At 37.0% G+C, this 20,387-nt stretch overlaps 1 protein-coding gene across 1 annotated transcript; it reads right to left on the minus strand.

The window, feature by feature from the left end:
- Positions 1 to 4,588: 4,588 nt before the first annotated feature.
- Positions 4,589 to 8,493, minus strand: LOC122062019 (beta-glucosidase BoGH3B-like). The gene is made up of 7 exons (XM_042625645.1): positions 8,040 to 8,493; positions 7,714 to 7,918; positions 7,468 to 7,558; positions 6,867 to 7,012; positions 6,082 to 6,328; positions 5,706 to 5,993; positions 4,589 to 5,613 (listed from the first exon to the last, which is right to left on the minus strand). Exons 1-7 carry the CDS (start codon positions 8,455 to 8,457, stop codon positions 4,873 to 4,875), a joined length of 2,136 nt encoding a protein of 711 aa, XP_042481579.1. The 5' UTR covers positions 8,458 to 8,493; the 3' UTR covers positions 4,589 to 4,872.
- Positions 8,494 to 20,387: the final 11,894 nt, after the last annotated feature.

Genomic DNA, 20,387 nt, shown 5'->3' on the forward strand with positions numbered 1-20,387 from the left:
GCCATGTTGGGAATAATGTTGGAAAATCAGTTTTTGACTCGAGTTGAGTGAAAAAACCATAAAATCTTGTCAAGAGTTCTGAAGATTGGTCTAGATTTAGAATTGATTAGACAAGTAGGCTTGAGTCAGTCTGACCTTCTATACGACAAGGTGTTTTTGTCCAAGTCATGTGAAACTCAAGGAGTTTTTATTTTTATTTTTTCTATAATTTATTGGATTACATAAAATTCATAGAATATAAATTTGGTCTACAACAAAACAAAACCCTAGAATTTTTAGTTGTTATCTTTAATATTAGACTCTTTTTTTCTTCATCAATGTAAAGCAATCATAGCCTCAGTCCCTCCTCAATCACAAAAGGAGAAGAAAGAAGATGTTAAAAAAAAGAAAAAAAGAATCACCTTAATTAGGGCTGACTCACCACAATTTAAAAAGAAAGATTTAAGTAAAAAACATTGTTTTCCAACTATGGTTTTAAAAAAAAAATGTAGAAAGATTATTGCTATTATTTTTTTACAAAATATAAAGATTATTATTATTATTATTATTATTTGTTAATCTCAGGTTGATACTGAGAGGGGGCTAAATAGTGTCTATAAAATCTTTCCTGAAGATGTCTGTTTGAGGCTATCCTGTATTCTATTCAACATACACAATCCTATATTTGTCCACCTTGCACCACTCAGTGGCTAGATCTACCAGATATACTTATCCTGCACGCATTCATAGTTCACACACTTCAATATACAAGAATACAAAAATGGCGCAAGATATACATAGTTCAGCTCACTGCCTACTCCACGGAGCAATATTTCTGAGGTTTCGTATTTTACTCAATACTTAACTAGTTTGTGATTGTTATAACTGTCCAGGTGCTATGACATCTGCTTCAACCTGAGAAAGAACTCAGGCTAGGGTTTCACCCTCCATATATACGATAATAAATATGAGTACAAGTTTCGTCCCTTATAATTAATACCTTAGGTTATGTAAGTTTAAAAAACTAAGTCATAAAAAATAGGACTTGGTGAGCAGAGATTACCTCCCTTGACTACCAAGGGGTGGAGAGCTTCTCTGATATTCTCAAATACATTATAATCTTCAATTCTTTCTCTTTGATGGCTAATTTGATGAGGTTGTTCTTCAAATCAGAGACATTCCTGACATTAGACAAAGTTCTGATAATGCCATTATATATTTTGATATTGATCGTTCTCATTCCAATAGTCTTACAAGAAGTATTATTTCTCATCAATATAACTCCACCTTGAACTAATTCGTATGTGAATAATCATTCACGAATGTGACACATATGGTGGGAACAACTAGAGTCAAGAATCCATTCATTCTGTGATCTAACTCTGTCATCTGTCACCAAAAGCATATCAGGCTCACTCTCATCTTTAGTAATATTAATTTCTACAGAATCAGCTATTTTCTGTTGATTTTGAACGCCACTACCAGCTTTCTGCTTATTTAAAAGCTTATAGCATTCAGATTTAATATGTCCCTTTTTCTTACAGTAATTACATGTCAAATTCTTTTGCTTGGATTTTGATCTAGCATTCTTTTTGTCATCATCCGAACCCCTTTCATTCGTTCTCCCTTTAGCTACCAAACCAGCACCATTAGATTTATTGATAGAAGTCAACTCATCATTAATCTTCTCTTTGCTTTGCAGATTCATTTTGAGATCCTCAATAGAGATCGTCTTTCTACTATAAATCATGGTATCCCTAAAATGTTTATAAGATGGAGGCAGAGAACATAACAATAATAGGGCCAAATCTTCATCGTCTGTTTTAACATCTATCTTTTTTAAATCAGTAACAATAAAATTGAACTCAAATATGTGGATTTAATAAAAGTACCTTCACCTATATGAAGGGTATACAGTTGTTGCTTCAATCTCAACCTATCAGTGAGGGATTTGGTGATGTAGAGATTCTTTAACTTCACCCTTAACTCTGCAGTCATTTTTTCTGAGAGAACTTCCTATAGAATATCATTCGAAAGACACAGCTAAATAGCTGAAAGGGCTTCATCATAAAAATCGTTCTAATCATCATTGAACATAGTTGTAGGTTTCTTCGCCTTCTCAAATAGAGTTTTCTTCAAACCCTACTGCGCAAGAACAACCATCATTCGAACCTGTCATAAACTAAAACTGATGTTGCCATCGAACCTGTCAATATCGTATTTCGTTGAAGCCATGGATTGAAGTAACCCAAACTTTTGATGCCAATTTGTTAGATCAAATACCAAGAAATACGAAAAATAAAGAGATAATAGATCCGCACGACACAGAGATTTAACGAGATTCACACACCAGGGTGGTGTGATACGTCCTCTGGCGAAGAAAAAGATGTTTCACTATGCAGAAGAGAGATTACACCTAAGCAGCGGCGAGAAAACTCGCCCTAAAATCCTAGCTCGAAAAACCCTAAAATACAATGACTTTATCAACAAGACAACAGTACATTATATAGACTCCAAGTCGTGGATCGACCTATCGGGTCACGATCGATCCGATCGAACTAGCCCCCACACCCCCATGCGAGATCAGTGCTGGGCTTCAGGGTTGGGTCTATCGACCCAACCCCTCTGCTTCCATCCCAGATCTCAGAAAACTTCCCATTTGGATTGCCACCAAAATATGTCGGATCAGGTCAAAATTCAAAACAGATTAAGAATTCAAGGCAAACACAGATTTTGATCAGCATAGACGTGACCATGAAATCCAATGGATTTTGGATTCCTTCTCCAAATCACCCCAATAGAAACTTTGCCGCAACCTTCCTGATAGAGTTATGTATTAAAGCTGGCACTTAAAATGGGAACTTGCAAAATTTGTTATTGGGGAGATGGCGGCCTTCAAGAGAATCTCATTTTTGGCATGGGATAAGAAAGTTCCCTTCCATCCTTGCAATTATTTTAGCGACCGCTCCTTCACATCTTCGAAAAACAACTTCTTTGATACGCCAAAGTTGTTTGGGAGACCCAAATATTCTCTGAGGCTATCTCCATAAGGCAATTTTAACACCCTAGAGAACAAACTTTTGAATATCTCATGGGTATTGGGACTAAAGCAGAGCGACAATTTTTTTCAAATTAATAGCTTCCCATGTAATAGAAGTCCAAGAAATTCTTTAATGAAGTAATCTCATGAAGCTTCACCTATGAGAAGAGTAAGCAGTCGTCAGCAAATAACAAATGAGTGATGGGTGGGCCTCTATGTCGAACTTTGACGTCATATAAAGTACCCTGGCCCACAGCTTGATTAATAATAGATGTCAGTGCCTAAAATCACAGTATAAAAATAGGTAATGATATAGGATCTCCCTGTACGTGTAGGGAAAATAGAACCATTCATACACCCATTAATAAGTAGTGTATGAGGTAGTCTTAATGCATGTTATCACCAAGTCAACCCAATACTGATGAGATCCCATCTTCACGAGCATGCCTTCTAATAATATACCATTCCAATCGATCATACTCCTTATGCATGTCCTATTTATGTGCCATAAACTTGGCCTTCCCCTTCTCTTGCTTCTTTATATAATAGAGTATCTCATGTGCTATTAAGATGTTATCAAAGATTAGCCTCGATATAACAAAAGCTGATTGTGTTGGCGCAATAATCTGATGCAAAACATCATGTAAACGATCAACTATTAATTTGGTAATGATTTTGAAAATTACATTATAAAGACTTACTGGCCGGAATTGATTTGTAGTCCTAGGATGGGATACCTTAAATAGAACTTGATTGACTTAAATACTATCAAAGCTCTCATCATATCATCTGCCATTTGCTTCATAAAATTTTCCACTCACATGACACCTCTTCTAACCATTTTCTGTGTGTTTTCATTATGAAAATACAGATTTGCAAAGGAGTAATTGGATTCATTAAAGGTTTGCAAATATCTTTCCTCCACTAATTGCTCTCCTGTTTGCATTGTGAAAATACAGATTTGCAAAGGAGTAATTGGATTCATTGAGGACTTGATGCTGTTAATTCCTAAGCAGGACTAGGTTTGACCTTGGGAAATGGTTTGATGTTTCGTTGGACACTCTCAACTTGATGAACTATTTTAATTCTGTTGAAGTGGATGTACAATATAATGTATTTATAAGCTAGGGTTGTATTCTAGTTAGGATTTAACTTGGATGATACACGTCGTATTGTAAATACCTTTAATTAATTCTTACCAAAAATCTACCAAAGAAAAATCTTACCAAAACTACGTTTAGTTATTTTTATTTTTCTTCTATCTGAAAAAAAGGATAATGTTTTTTATCTGGGAGTGTAAGAGTTGCATTAGTTCGGATGCCAATGGGAGCGCACCTAGAATCATTGATAGAGTGGGAATTTCCTCCTTCCATAGGGTGGGGTGGTCATTTTGTTTCTCTGTGTTCTAGGTGCGTGGTATTTTATTTAAGTTAATTCAAATTTCATCCCGGTGGTAGTTTCCATTTGCCCGCAAAAAGTAAAATCTTAACATTTTCAGAAATTTTGATTGATCAAAACAACAATTTTATGAAAACTATGAGAATGTTGGAATATATGATTCTTGTCATCTTTGCACACTAGAAGTAAAATAGTATTTAGATCCATGCCATATAAAAAAAGTGCCATTACCAAGTGTTGATTCCATCCATACAAGGTCGTGGTAGGGGTGAGTTTGGAGATGGCCCTAATTTTTGATATTTTTTGAAAGAAAAACATCCAGTCCTAGTACTCAATCCTAGGAATTTGACCTGGTTGAGTGACTACAACAACAAACATACCCTTCTGATCCTTATATAGCCCTTTTCACGTACAAATTTTCTCTTTGTACTCTATACCTTATCCAATCAATCCAATCAAATGGATGAAAAGGATGACGCAGAGGAAGATGAAACGCTGTGGCTTTTTTTGTGTGACTGGATACCCATCTGGAGCCCATACCCAAATGGGTACAGCGGGTCATAATGCGGATCTCCAAAATTCATTGGCAGCTGGTCGACCCGACGGAACCAAGTCCTGGGAAGCCTACCCTGGAAATCATAATCCCCAAATATAACATCAGCAATCCCTTTTCCTGCTTCACTCCCTGGAAGCCAAGCAGCCACCAATGCCTCCATCATATCCACATAAGGTTCTATTACCACGGGTCGACCCGACACAACGATGACCAGACATTTCACCTCCTTGCACACAGTCTTGATAGTCTCCTCGCCGTCAAGTCCTAGCCTGAGGTCTTTGCTATCACCGTCGGTCTCTGCATACGGAAGCTCACCGACAACCACAATTGCGTAGGAAGAATCGCGGTTCTCGTCAACAAATTGCTTGTCGGGTTTTTCTTGGAACACGACCCGGTTCTGCTTGTTGACAGCCTTCTTGATGCCTTCTAAGATTGTTGTTCCTTTGGTGATGTTACCTGAGCTGCCCTGCCATGATATTGTCCACCCTCCACATTGGTAGCCGATGTTATGTGCATGAGACCCAACCACAAGGATCTTGGGGGCATTCTTGCTCAAAGGAAGCATCTTCTTCTCTCCCTTCCCGTTCTTCAACAATACCAAGCCCTTCCTCACGGCTTCTCTTGCCAATTCCCTGTGTCTCTGTGGGTTCCCAAAGGATAAAAAGTTAAACCAATTTTATTGACCAAAATACCCATGTCAATGAAATTAATTCAGTTGGGTTTTGGACTGACCTGGTGTCCAACCATGGGTTGGAGAGACCGCTCAGACATGGGCCGTTCGAAGAGCCCAACAATGAACTTCACCCTAAGGATTCGCCTCACAGCATCATCAATCCGGCTGATCGGAATCTCGCCGGACGACACAAGCTCCATCATGTCTTCCAGGTATTGCTGGTATTTATAAGGGATCATGACCATGTCGATTCCGGCATTGATGGCTGCCTTCAGGCTTTCTTTGTAGTGTGAACCGGGTGGGATGGTGATCCGGTCAACTGCTTCCCAGTCTGATATGAGCAGACCCTGTCCCATGTAGATACCAGTAACACTTAGGACCATGTTAAGGGTAGAAATGTCAATTCGAGAGATGCTGTATGATATTTTGTGCTACCTGGAAGGACATCTCTTGTTTGAGAATGCGAGTGAGAAGGAAAGGGTTGGCGTGCATCTTGACGCCGTTCCAGCTAGAGTAAGAAGCCATGATAGTTGACACTCCCATGGCGATTGCGTCAATATAAGGCGTCATGTGAATGCGATACAGGTCGTCATATGTGGTCACAGTATTGTTCTCGTCGATCCCTCCTTGGGTCCCACCATCGCCCGCGTAGTGTTTTGCACAAGCCAGCACCTTCCTTCCCCTGTAATGGGAACCATTCAATAATAATCATCATAATTCAATATCTCAACCGACCAATAAATGACTAGAGACAAGGCAGGTAGGTCCCCCAGACAAGGACTTTTTTTTTTTTTGTAGAAATAGACATGGGCTTTCATGGGCCTCAAGTTAAACCTAATCTACTAATCTATCCATTGTGTCTCTGAAGCGGGCCACTCATAACAATAATTCCACCCACAATAGGATCCACCAACACTATAATAACCTTAAATTGTTGGTGCCATGTTTTTCTTTTGTTGTTAATTAGAATGATGTGATGGAATGGACTCTTGATCTAAAAGGCTGTAGATTCGCCACAAATGGTTAAAACCATCAAATTGGAATCTTTCATATCAAAGGAAACGATAATAGATATGGAACAGCCGACGTGGGACCCTCCCGGTGACTAATTCGATTTTGGAATTGATTGAGATAAAGAGGGGTCCTAGAAAAAAACAAAAGAGATAGAGAGGGGGTACTTTGCAGAAAAAGAGATAGAGAAGGGGGTGAAAGGGAAATACCCTGAAGCAACGAAAGGGTAACCGAGAGTATGATTGTGAGGAGGGTAGCCCTGTAGGCCCAGTATGATCTTGGACATGCTCCTCACGATCTGCGTATCCTCGCTGTAGCTCTCGTAGCACCGACCCCACCTTGGATCCCTACACACCTGCAGTTACACACAGACAAAACCCCAAACATTTTTGAAAATATGTGAAAAGACTATATTACCCAAATAATTAGTGAAAAGACTATCGAGATAAGGACTGAAATATTAATTAATCTTTGAGCCTCTTCTCTTTCTTTACCTAAAATACTAAAAGATTAATTAATTTTCCATTGCTTTACCAAAAAGACAGAGATTAATTAATTAATTAAAAGATCGTTTGAAATGGGAATTGATTAAATTAATCCAAATAATCAATTGCTTCCCAGAAACCAAAAAAATCCCAATTGGATTTCCATTTTCTTGTTGGGTAGCTTCACTGCTCACTTCTAAATTGTGTGTGTGTGTGTGTGTGTGTGTGTGTGTGTGTGTGTGTGTGTGTGTGAGAGAGAGAGAGAGAGAGAGAGAGAGAGAGAGAGAGAGAGAGAGAGAGAGAGAGAGAGAGAGAGAGCGCTTACGGCAACACAGGGAGCGAAAGTATATGGAATTCCGGTGCCCTGAACCTCCAAAGCAGAGGCTTCTCCGATCTTCACCATCAAATCCTCATCCCTTCATCAGAAGAACAAAACAAGAAGAAGAGAAAAAACGTAAATATTCGTCAAAATCTGATGGAGAATTATCTTCAATGATCTAAATTTTCAGGATTCTGCATCTCTCACAGTCGCACAGATTCACACAAACAGAGAAAGAGGAAGACGAGAAACCTTGCAGCTCCAAGCCCGATGTTATGAGGAAAAACGGTCGCACCGACGACGTTATTATGTCCATGGACTGCGTCCGTGCCATACATTACAGGAATTCCAAGCCTAGATGACAAGGCAGACTTCTGGAACCCATCGATCATGTCCGCCCACATAGCAGGGGTAGTGTCTGGCGCTGGAGAACTTCCTCCACCGTTCAACACACTCCCTGAAATAATCAGAAAACCCCTCATTCATCACTTCTTCAGCTTCAAAGAACTCAAGAAAACAAGAAGTAAAAACTTTTCAGAAAAAAAAACTATATAAGATGGAGGAGATGAAAGACGAACCGATTGAATGATTTATAATAACGTCAGGAGAGGCGACGGAGCGGTCGATTTGTGCCATTTGGCCGATCTTTTCATGAATTGTCATCCGAGAGAGGAGATCTGAGATTCGGTATTCGATCGGGATTCTTGGATCCTTGTAACGAGCTTGAGCTGTTTCTGCTGCAGCAGAAGGGAAGGTGAAGAAGAAGAAGACGAAGAAGAAGAGAAAGAGAAAGGAACGGAGGTGAAAAGAAGAGCAATGGCGATCTCCATGGCTATGGGAGGTTTTGGTTCTTTGGATTTCAGTGATCTTCATATTTTTTTTTCTCAAATGCCTTGTAGAATTGATCAGGTTCTGATATGAAATGCCCTCTTTATGTAGAGATTGATATTTTCTATTACGTCCCTTGTAAGAAACATAATGCGGAGCAAGTTGCATGCTCGAGAGAGACACGTCTCCAGTCTCCCGACTCTCCCCATGAACCCCACTCCGAGTTTGGGTCCACTCCCCAGTACTCCCCTTCCCCAGTCCCCATAAAGGGATCAGGAATCAGATACAATCACGTCGTAGGGACGTTATCTGTTGGATTTGGAATTTTGGATCCGTTCTCGTCGAGACAGGTATCACTACTGGCACGGGGCCCACATATCTCGGATTTCCTCTTCAGTTTATTTTCTTAATTTTTTTTTTCCTTTTTTAATGCTGGATTAGGAAGACAGTAAGAGATTACCCTAGACGACTGCCTGAGAGATAAATTATGTTGTAATGATAAAAGACCGTTTAAATTCATGCATGAGATTTTATCCAAGAAAAAAAAATTTGATGCTTGTGATTAGGGAACATCTACCTAAGTTCATGGGATAAAGCTTTAACTCTCTAAGGTGGTCTCCACACCCCATGGATAGTGTGAGATGGGTCAGAGGGTATAAGGGGTTGGAAAAGAATCAAAGGGGGAGATGGGATGAAAAGACCAATCATTCCTAATTTTCAAGTTTTTTATTTTTTTTATTTTAGGTATAACTCTTTGAAACATCAACCTTTAAGGCCAAAGGCAAAGGAGAGGGGGGGGGGGATTTGAAATGGTCACAGGTTACAAGAGATCATCTCCAAGGGCGAAAAGAAATGGGTTGAATGGTCACAGATACAATAGGATCTTCATTTTGTGATGTTAGTTCTCTTGGCCATATTGGGAATAATGTTGGAAAATCAGTTTTTGACTTGAGTCGAGTGAAAAAACCATAAAATCTTGTCAAGAGTTCTGAAGATTGGTCTAGATTTAGAATTGATTAGACAAGTAGGCTTGAGTCAGTCTGACCTTCTATACGACAAGGTGTTTTTGTCCAAGTCATGTGAAACTCAAGGAGTTTTTATTTTTATTTTTTCTATAATTTATTGGATTACATAAAATTCATAGAATATAAATTTGGTCTACAACAAAACAAAACCCTAGAATTTTTAGTTGTTATCTTCAATATTAGACTTTTTTTTTTCTTCATCCATGTAAAGCAATCACAACCTCAGTCCCTCCTCAATCACAGAAGGAGAAGAAAGAAGATGTTAAAAAAAGAGAAAAAGAATCACCTTAATTAGGGCTGACTCACCACATTTTAAAAAGAAAGATTCAAGTAAAAAACATTGTTTTCCAACTATGGTTTTTAAAAAAAAATGTAGAAAGATTATTGTTATTATTTTTTTACAAAATATAAAGATTATTATTATTATTATTTGTTAATCCCAGGTTGATACTGAGAGGGGGTGAATAGTGTTTATAAAATCTTTCCTGAAGATGTTTGTTTGAGGCTACCCTGTATTCTATTCAACATACACAATCATATATTTGTCCACCTTGCACCACTCAGTGGCTAGGTCTACCATATATCTATCCTGCACGCATTCACAGTTCACACACTCCAATATGCAATAATACACAAATGGCACAAGATATATGTAGTTCAGCTCACTGCCTACTCCACAGAGCAATATTTCCGAGGTTTCGTATTTTACTCAATACTCAACTAGTTTGTGATTGTTATAACAGTCCAGGTGTTAAGACATCTGCTTCAACTTGAGAAAGAACTCAGGCTAGGGTTTCACCCTTAGAACTCAGGCTAAGGTTTCACCCTCCATATATACGGTAATAAATATAAGTACAAGTTTCGTCCCTTATAATTAATACCTTAGGTTATGTAACTTTAAAAAGCTAAGTCATAAAAAATAGGACTTGGTGAGCAAAGATTACCTCCCTTGACTAGCAAGGGGTGGAGAGCTTCTCTGATGTTCTCAGATACATTGGAATCTTCAACTTTTTCTCTTTGATGGCTAATCTTGAACCTTCAAAAGAAGAAGATGATTCATCATATTTTTTTTATCTTTTCTTTCTTCTTCTTTGTCTTCTTCTTCTATCACACAAGGAGTTTCTTTGTCTTTAATGAACTTGATGAAGAATCTTGAAACCTTCAAGAGTTGAAGATGGTGGTCCTTCTTCTTCTTCTATCATAAACAAAAAGCTTCTTTGTCTTTAATGAACTCCAAAACCCTTCTCCAATCTTCACTGTTAGTTTTAATGGCTTCTTAAGCTTGATGGTGATGGTATTAAAACATTCAATACACAAAAATCTTCAAACAAATGTTTTTTTCTCAAGATTTAGGCATTAGAGCATACAAACACTTAGCTTCTTCTTCTCTTTTCTCCTATTTTCTCTTCTAGGGTTTTTCTTCTTTTTGTTCTTCAAGAAGTTATGAAAGAAATCCCCAAAATCCACTTAAGAAGGTCCAACAAAAGCTCCAAAATCATGTAGGTTTAACCACCCGGTTTAGACTGAAATTTACTTGTCATTTGTTATATACAACTCCAAATGAATCGATTCTTGTTGCTTATGAAAGTAGACTCAAATATCTACAACTTTTAAAATACCTTAAAAATCAACTCAAATTCATGTGAACTGAACTCATCATGAGAAACTGGGTTGGTTCTGTTTTAAAACGATCATACGAAAATGATCATATCTCTCTCGTTCGAATTCTGATTGACCCGATTCTTTTTCCTATAGATAGAAGACTCGAATAAATATTTCTCATATTTATACCTTCAACCCAGATGTAATGGATAAATCTACAAAATGAGATTGAAGCCAACTAATGTGTAAAACATTGCCTTTTTCAACGTACACGTTGGCCTGAAGAACATATCATGTTATTCCGATATCCGATATCCGATTGACGTGTTCCAATTGTGATAGACTTAGAGCTCAAGGATCTACAACTTACATGCACATGCATTTTTTTTAAATCTTTCATCTAGATTTTCGAAAATACCCTAAAATATGCTGTCATTGTATAAAATAATGATTTCTTCCCTTTTAATGAAGGCTCCTTCACACACTACTTCCACTGTAGAGCTCTGCTCTCTAAACCCCAATTTATTGATCGATTGGTTCGATTTGGTATTATAAGGCCCGAATCAAAAATGGTTGATGCGGGTGCCCTATGGTACATGACAGCAAGGATGATGTCAAATACGAGGTGGCCGGACAAGATTGAACCAGTACTCGATGTGGTTCTCACGCTTAAGCTGTGCCCTTGCATGTATCACAAAGCCATGTATGAATAGGAAATGTATATTATCATATTGAATAATAAGAACTTAGTCCACAATACGTGGCAAGAGCAAGATACGCGTAAGAATCCATTTTTTCCCAAAATACAGCAATATTGGTTTTGTTTTGGCCAACTGGTGGGTGGTCATTGGTAGGTGCGAGACCCACCAGTGTGACCCACCTATTGGGGTAATGTGAGTCCCAGCAAGCCCAACTTGGGTGAGCACGTGTATTTTGGACTCTTCGTCGTAATGAGGTCTCGTATACTAGATAATGTTGGCTATTATGGTCTGTATTGCGATTTAATGTGTTTCCATAAAAGGGCAAAACCAAACAAGTCTTAGAAGATATTTATTAGCCAAGGTGTAAATAACATTTATGCCTTTCTCTCTCTCCCATTTATGATTTTCAGCAAATGTTAGTGAGAGGGGTAAAGAAGAGGGAGAAAAGAGGAAGAAAAAGAGAAGGAAGAGGGAAGAAGGTTCCCCCTTGGTTTTCGGAGTTGCGCTTTACCTTTTCGTCGCTGGAATAGTGCCCGATGTCTTGAGATCTGCATTTGGAGGTAAGTAATGCCATAAACCCTTGAGATGTGATGAAACCCTTTTGTGTGTGGTCAAATCAAAGGGATAATGGAACCCTTGTGTGATTCCTTGAAGGTTTGAGGAAGGGAAATAAATATTTGGAGTTATTGAGATGACATTTTGAGTTTAGAAAGAGGATCTCAAGTTTTAAGGGTTTTTCGAGCTAAGATATGATTTCATCCCCCAAACCTTGATGATAACTTAGATCCATGGAATAATCAAGTAAATGAAGCTTAGAATGTGTGGGGAATGAAGTGGGAACAACCCCCTTGGGTTCCCAAGAGGAGGAATAGAGAAGGAAAGAAGAATAGCAAAACCCGCAGAACACTGGTGGGTAGCACCGGCTGGTCGTCAGACCTACCGGTGTGACCTCCCAGTCTCACCTAGGCTTCTTGTCCAATAGATGAGTAAAACCGACGGGTACCATGACTCACCGATATAACCCACTAGCCTTTCTTGGGCCTATTGGCGGGTAGAACCGATAGGTATCAGACCCATCAGTATAATCCACCAGTCTCGCCAAGTGCTTCTAGGCCTATCGACGGGTAGGACCGGAGGGTACCAGACCCGTCGGTACCACCCATCGGTTTCATTTGGACCTACCGATAGGTATACACCCATTTTGTGCTCTCGATAATTAAATTATTATTTTTTATGTAAATATTATGCCTACTGGCCCACATGTAATTATACTATGTATAATAATTTGGGTGTCAAGAGTATATGGGGATTTACAAGTACTTATACATGACAAGCCTTTCGCTGAAATTGCATTATTATGATCCCATGTACGTGTGGCTTGCTCTGTTGTGGTTACTGTATCAGATGATCTTGGTGGTTTTGGATTACTCGGAGAGAACCCAGTCACCGGTCCGGTTCTATGTGAACAGGGCGTAACATCCACTTTTACACATGTAATGTGTGACTGAGTAATATTAACTTAGTGATCATACATAAACATGACATCACCTCTGACTACCTCATCATTGACAGGTGGCCAAGATTTCCAATAAGGACAACCAATATGCAACATTTTTTATCATAAAGAAGAAAAACTATTACTCCCACTGGTTAAATACCCGAAAGATATTTCCCTCATTACGATGACACCTGTCCCACACCTATTAATGCCCAATGGGAAGGAGGTCTCCGTGGAAAAAGAATGATGAGTTTATGTGTCTTTATCCTTTTTTTTTCCCTAAATTCTTTCTTCTCTTGCATTATGAACATAAGAGGTACTTACAAAAAAAATATATATATATATATATATATATGTTTCTCCCCACCCTCTTTTTTTTTTATCTACAACATTAGATTAAATAGAGAAACAACCCTATATACATTTGACATTATAAATCATTGTTGAGATGAACTTCTTTATTAGTGGTAGGTAGTTAGGCAGTGGGGCTCTAGCATAAGTCTAGGAAAAGTCCTTATTACCACGACCTTCCAAATTTCTATCTTCTTAAAATATATAGTAGTAGGTTAGTAATTAGTAATAATGGTGGTCCAGGAGCTCTATTTGGCTCTAATGTGGGTCTTTGAGAGGTTGGGATGAGTAGCCACTAGAGAGGAAGGATTCTTGAGAAAATTTTCCCCAAATCCCAAGGTAGTTAATTGTGATAAGAAAACCATTCGTGGGTTGCCCGAATGGTTAGGGCTAATTGGGGATTGTGTGGATAGACGTGCGGTCCTAAGTTCGATTTCCCATATGTACATCTGCAAGTTAAGTGAAGACTGTAGCAGTTGGTTGCTGTGCTAGTCTCCTTGAGGATTAGTCGAGGTGCGCATAAGCTGGCCTGGACACCTTGATTAACAAAAATGAAAAAAAAAGAGTGATAAGAACGCATTCAGATAAGGGGTCCCATCTTATTGGTGCAGATCCAAGTTAATACATGATGGTCATTGGCAAAACTAGGACCATAACTGACCATCCCAAACCTTTAACCCCCAAATCCAAATACTATAAAATTAAGCATAGGTAGTCTGTGCTATCCACATCTTGTACTCATTTTTTGCCTTAAAAAACAAATCTCTGTTGCTTTATTTACCATAAATTCATTCATCGGTATAAAGGTTGAATGCAGTTGTTTTTTTATTTTTTTCCTTTTCTTTTCATGAACATGTAGAATGCGGTTTCACCACCGTAATTTTTGTCACATGGTATGTCAAGTGGGCTAACCCAAAACAATTGAATGGGAGCAAAGGCCATGTCTTGATAATGTATAAAATTTGTGGGTCTAATTCAATTATATGGGTTATAGTGTATTGCATGTCTTTTCCATGCATCTTCAATCATCATAAATTATCCAAAGTCTCATAATTAAGTTACTAGTTGGGGGAAACTATTTTCTAGTGTTTTTTAGAACTCTATTTGTGACTTGGTAAATTTCATTTATTTTGAAACATGACGTGTGAACATGACACATTGAGATTTATTTATCCATAAAATTTGGACACCATATGATTTGCTAGTAGCTTTGATCATATAATTGCTTTGAGCGATTGGAATCTCCTCGCGAAGAACTCCTGTGAACTAATTAAAGGTCTACATCTGTGGCTCTCAGTAGCTAAGCATCGGAACAGCATGATTTTGTAAGACTGTTTAGCATAACAATCCCCTTTGTAACATACCTAATTTTTCATTTTATTTTAACACATTAAAAATTTGAAAAAGACTTAAAACTTGACAAAGAGTAGGCAAGGGAGGGACCTACCAATCATTCAAATAAGGCAGCAATTGACCTGCCACATGGTAGATTGCATTTTTGATAATGTATTGATGTCATCCTACTGTCCTCAAGCTTTGCACTAGTTCAAGTTTTGTTCACCTTTTATTCCCCCATCCCTAAATGGCAGAGCATCTCCAATGTGGGATGATAAGTTTGGTCCTTGTTGACATGTTAATGGTAGTATTGTTTGGCTTCCAATTATTTTGGATATGTTATTATAAAAAAGATTCATTTTTTGTTTTTGTTTTTTATTTTTTTAAATAGCGTCTAACATGATTTATTTCTAGAAGAATTTATCTAACTCATGTATTAGAATAAAACTCTAAAAAATGTTTTTGCACCCAAAAAAAAAAAAAAAACTCTAAAAATTGTTTGAGAAAACTCAATTTTTGTTTCATGGATAGGAAACATTGAAAATTCATGGGATAGAGAACTATACTTTGATGGGATATTTTATTGAATAATTTATTGAAATAGTCATTGAATTTGGCATGTGGCCAATCTAAGATACTTTGTCCGTTACAAATAGCAAGATTGCTACCCGATAATAAAAGTGCCAGATAAAAACCAACCCCCATCTCTAAGCGGAATCTAGTTTCCCTTCCACTCCTAAAAAAAGAAAAAGAAAAAGAAAAAAAAAAGTCTAGTTTCCTTCTTACTTTCCTCATTCAACTATAACTCTGTCATTATTTTTTGTGTTCCAAGTTTTGAGCATATATTGTCCATATCATCATTTAGCACTCCTGAATTAATTTTCAAAATTAATAGAATCATCATCTATACATGTCAACATTAGGCCTTAAAAATTGTTTGAAGAACTTAGATTTGCATGAGACAAATAAGAGAGAAAGGAATAATATGATGGATCATATGATTGAGATAAATCACCAAATATTACTATACATGTTAGAAAAGCTATTTATGTGCTATAGTTTCTTATAATGTTCATGCAAGGAATTTTATTTATTTTTTGATTAAAAATAAAATTATAATAAAAGAATAAAAAATAATAAAAAAAATAAAATAAAAATCATAGGCATATTGTCCATTTCATCATCTATACATATTGGATTGAATTTGACTTCTCTCCTAATGTTATAGTGCTACGAAAGCCGTTTAAAAAGGTAAATTTTGTCCCAAATGATAAAAATCTTGTAAACTATGGGGGGAGAAAACCCTATACATGATAGACCATGTATAACATGGCTTCGTAATTCCTATTCATATATTGCTCATGTCTTTTTCTTTTTTTGGTGAGATGTCTTACTCATGTCTTAAAAAGCAATAAAATGGAATATATATGGATAGGCCATTTAGAATAAATCTTTATTAATTACAAGCTTAACTTATATAAGGTTGAATCCGTTTTTTGTTTTTATTGCAATATCCAACTAGAAAATGGTCACTGAGTCCACGTCCAATTAATCCAAACTTACAAAATACATTTGATTGGTTATTGCTATGCATAATAATCATCGTTCCATATGTTTTAAATCTCAAAATCATTACTGTGGGTTATCCTGGTTTGACAGTCTAACACGGCAACAATTAGAAATGTCTCTTTTGTTTCATTTTTATTTTTATTTGGTTTCTTTGATTTTTTTTTTTTTTTTTGAATTCTATGTTTTTACTAATTTTACTTGGAATCAGGACATTAAGGTTTTTTTTTTGGGCTTTTCTATCCTACAACATCCCCTATTGGGCATTGCAGGGCTAATGACCAACCACTACTCTTAGGGGGGAATATACACACTTTGCAGTTCCAGTGCCTAGCGCACTAGTAGCAGTATCAACTAGAAAAAGTGGGCACCCAAAGAGTATAACCACATGCAGGTATGTGTGTGGATATTTAAAAGCTTTATATAGCAAGAACCACCACATTAATACCCATCCGTGATTAGCCCAGATGTTTAGGGCAAATTAGGGATTGTGTGCATAGGAACACGGTCCCAGATTCGATTCGTTATCTGTGCATCTATCCTAAGGATTAAACATTTAAACCTTGAGGATTAGTCAAGTAAACTGACCCGACACCTTGGTTAAAAAAAAAAAAAAACCACCACACTATTCAGCTACATGGTCTACCTACCATGTGTAGGGTTTTCATTGAAAATAAATAGTTTTAAATTCAAGCCTAAAAATATATGACGACCCACACAGTTGCATATACAAATTCTTAGATTTTTTTTAGATACACGATATGAAGATCACAAAATCCAGGCAAACTTGTCTAAGCTAGGCCAGATTCAGGTTATCTAATGATTCCATTCATTCCCTATTGAATTTTATTATTTTATTGTTTTCATCACAACTATATCTGTAATGAGATTACAGATAATCCTACTCTGGAATAGTACTATAACGTTATCCTAAAGTGGTGATGTTTTAAGATGGACTATACTTATCTCGAGTCATGACTCATGAGTGACTCATCTTATCTTGTGTCACGGATGAGTCATGACTGATCCATTAGGAAATATGGAACGAGTTAATAGATATCCATTGTTATTACTTGGTTCTTAGTTTGACCTATTATTTACTCATGTCTTTTTTTTTTTTCCAGTAAATGTTGTTGGAATTAGTATATGTAAGAACATGAAAACACCCTCTACAGTGAGTGTGGCAGTTCGGTGAGCATCGGATGGCCGAAATAACCTTGAGGCATGTGTCCGGATGCTCTCAGATATCCGATGCTCACTGCATCACTGCATTCACCGTAGAGAATAACTGTTCATATAAAGACATGATTTACAATGAAAAGATGTAGTTTCAACCATCAAAACTTAGACAATTTAAGTAGAAAAAACTCCAATTACCAGGGGATGAGCTTCACCATTTAGAGATCGAGGGACGAATAAAAACGAAACACGAGCATCTCAATCTAATAAAGAAGATGAAGAATGATTTAAGAAAGACACTAGTGATTTAGAATATGAAAGTATGGTGAATGCTTATTCTGTAGACTCCTAGGCAAGAATAAAAATCCTCCCTTATCCATTTCATTTTTGAAATTGATTTGATTTGATTGATTATGAACTCCCCTAACAATTCGGCAACTACGATCTAAGTTGTTCATGTATTATATTTTAATTTATAGCTTCGACTTGTATAATCATTTGTTTCCTTACGCTAAGGCTTTCTTTTCATGGTGTAACTAGTAAAGCATAAGAGAAGTCTAAATAAATCTCCAAAAAGTGTTTGCTATCCTCTCATAAATTAAAGAAGATTATTAAATTCATTAACACTCCCTTTGGGTTTGAACCGCATATTGTACCGATAAAAACCCTACTGAAATCATTCTAAGCCAATACGTTAATTGAATTGAAAAGTAGGATTTTTTTTTTCTCGGAATGATATAGTGACTCTTGGCCTCCGGTTTCGATAAAAATCCTACTGAAATTCTTAAGTTTGCCTCGAATTCTTGACCAGTTTTGAAGTTTGATCTGATTCGACATATTTTGGTGGTGATTTGAATGAGAAGTTTTCTGAGATCTGTGATGGAAGCAAAGGGGTTGGGCCGATAGGCCCAAGCCCGGAGCCCAGCACTGATCTCATATGGAGGTGGTTCGATCGGATCGATTGCAACCCAATGGGTCGACCTGCGACTTGAAGTATATAATGTATTGTTGTCTTGTTGAGAAAGGACATCATATTTTGGGGGTTTTCAAGCTAGGGTTTCAGGGCGAGTTTCTTGCCGTTGTTTGGGTATAATCTCTCTTCTGCATAGTGAAACATTTTCTTCTTCCCCTGAGGACGTAGCACACCACCCTGGTGTGTGAACCTCGTTAAATCTTTGTGTCGTACGAATCTTTTGTCTATTTATTTTTGTATTTCTTTGTGTTTGATCTAACAGAAATCATTCTAAGCCAATACGCTAATGGAATTGAAAAGAAGGATTTTTTTTTCCCAGAATGATATAGTATCAGTATTGACTCTTGGCCTCTGGTATCGTACCAAAATCCTACCAAATACTAGTACTGTACCGAATTGACTCCCTTACCAAGAGTTGTGTTAGATTTCCAAACACAATCCGTATAAATGGTATAATATATTAAAGAAGGCCTTGGGAAGCAAAGTAGTTAAAACAACAGAGGCAATCGTGATATTTAGCTCTTTCCCTATTGCAACCCATTCCCCCTCTTCAACTAAATGATGAAAGCCTATATTGTGTCAAGTAGAAAAGGGTTACAATAGAAGAATTATGAACCAGCTTTTTTAAGATTTATCGAATAAGAATAACTCATTAGATGATGCCATCATTTTTATTTATTTTTATTTATAAAAAGTTCATTCAAATAAGATACGAAGGATCCAAAACAAAGGAGTGGAAGACCCCATTACTATAGCATCATTTTGATATAGAAAAGAGTGAAACATTGTCAAGAACAAGATAAAGAGCTCTTTCCTAAAGTTACTTTGAATGTTCCTTACATCTAAACAAAAAGGAGAGGTCTACAGGTAACAACTAGCAAAATCACAGTGGAATAAAGTATGCATAATAGGCTCATCAGCATTAAAACAGGAGAAGGCATAAAGGATCTCATGAGATATATCATATCTCCTAAGATAGTGTTTGAATTTTGGCGGCAAAGGTAATTTCTATAAATTGGTCATTAGGGATCACCCGAAAGCTTAAAGCCTCACTAAAATTATGTTGGGATTTTTTTTTTTGGTAACAAAAAAAGGATGTTCCATGATAGTGATTATAGTTCCCAGGGCAAGCCCACCCACAATCAGCCGACTCGAGTGATGATGGGTTGAGGGTATTTTCACCACTAGGCTAGTGGCTACCAACCTCGTTGGTAAATTATATTGGGACTTGATAATGCTAAGTGGTAAGCAGTCATAATAGAGAGGTTTCTATCATTGGGAAGACTCAAATCTAGAAATTAGATTTAAATGAAGGCTGATTGACAACAATTCCGCTCTCAAATCCGTGATTTCCAATGGAATCTTTTTTTTTTTTGTTCCATGATTTTTTAAAATAGAATCAGTACTTGGTAAACATTTGTGGAATCGATTCCGGAATAGACTTAGAACAAAATGACTATTGATATGCGATAAATAGAATCACTCCAATTTCTATATTGATTTAAAAAAAAAAAAAATGACACCATCTACAAAAATGTTATAATTTCTAACATTATTATCTACTAAATTGTTATAATGGGTATCAGTACAACCATTGGTCTTGGCCAAAATGTCTTTTTCTAGTTCTTAAAATTGTATCATTACAAGTAGGCTGACTCATTTGAAGTACATCATATATATAACAAAGCATGACATTTGAAAATATGATGACACTTCAGCATTTCAGACAAGAATGTACACAAACACAATATTATCGCCAAACTCATATGCATAAGGATTCAGATCCTCTCCAGCCGCTAAGACACCCGATACAACATCCAACGGCCATGATGATCCGCACTATGCATAGACATAAAAAATAGCCTCCG

Source organism: Macadamia integrifolia, chromosome 14, assembly GCF_013358625.1.
Source record: "Macadamia integrifolia cultivar HAES 741 chromosome 14, SCU_Mint_v3, whole genome shotgun sequence".
Lineage (NCBI taxonomy): Eukaryota > Viridiplantae > Streptophyta > Magnoliopsida > Proteales > Proteaceae > Macadamia > Macadamia integrifolia.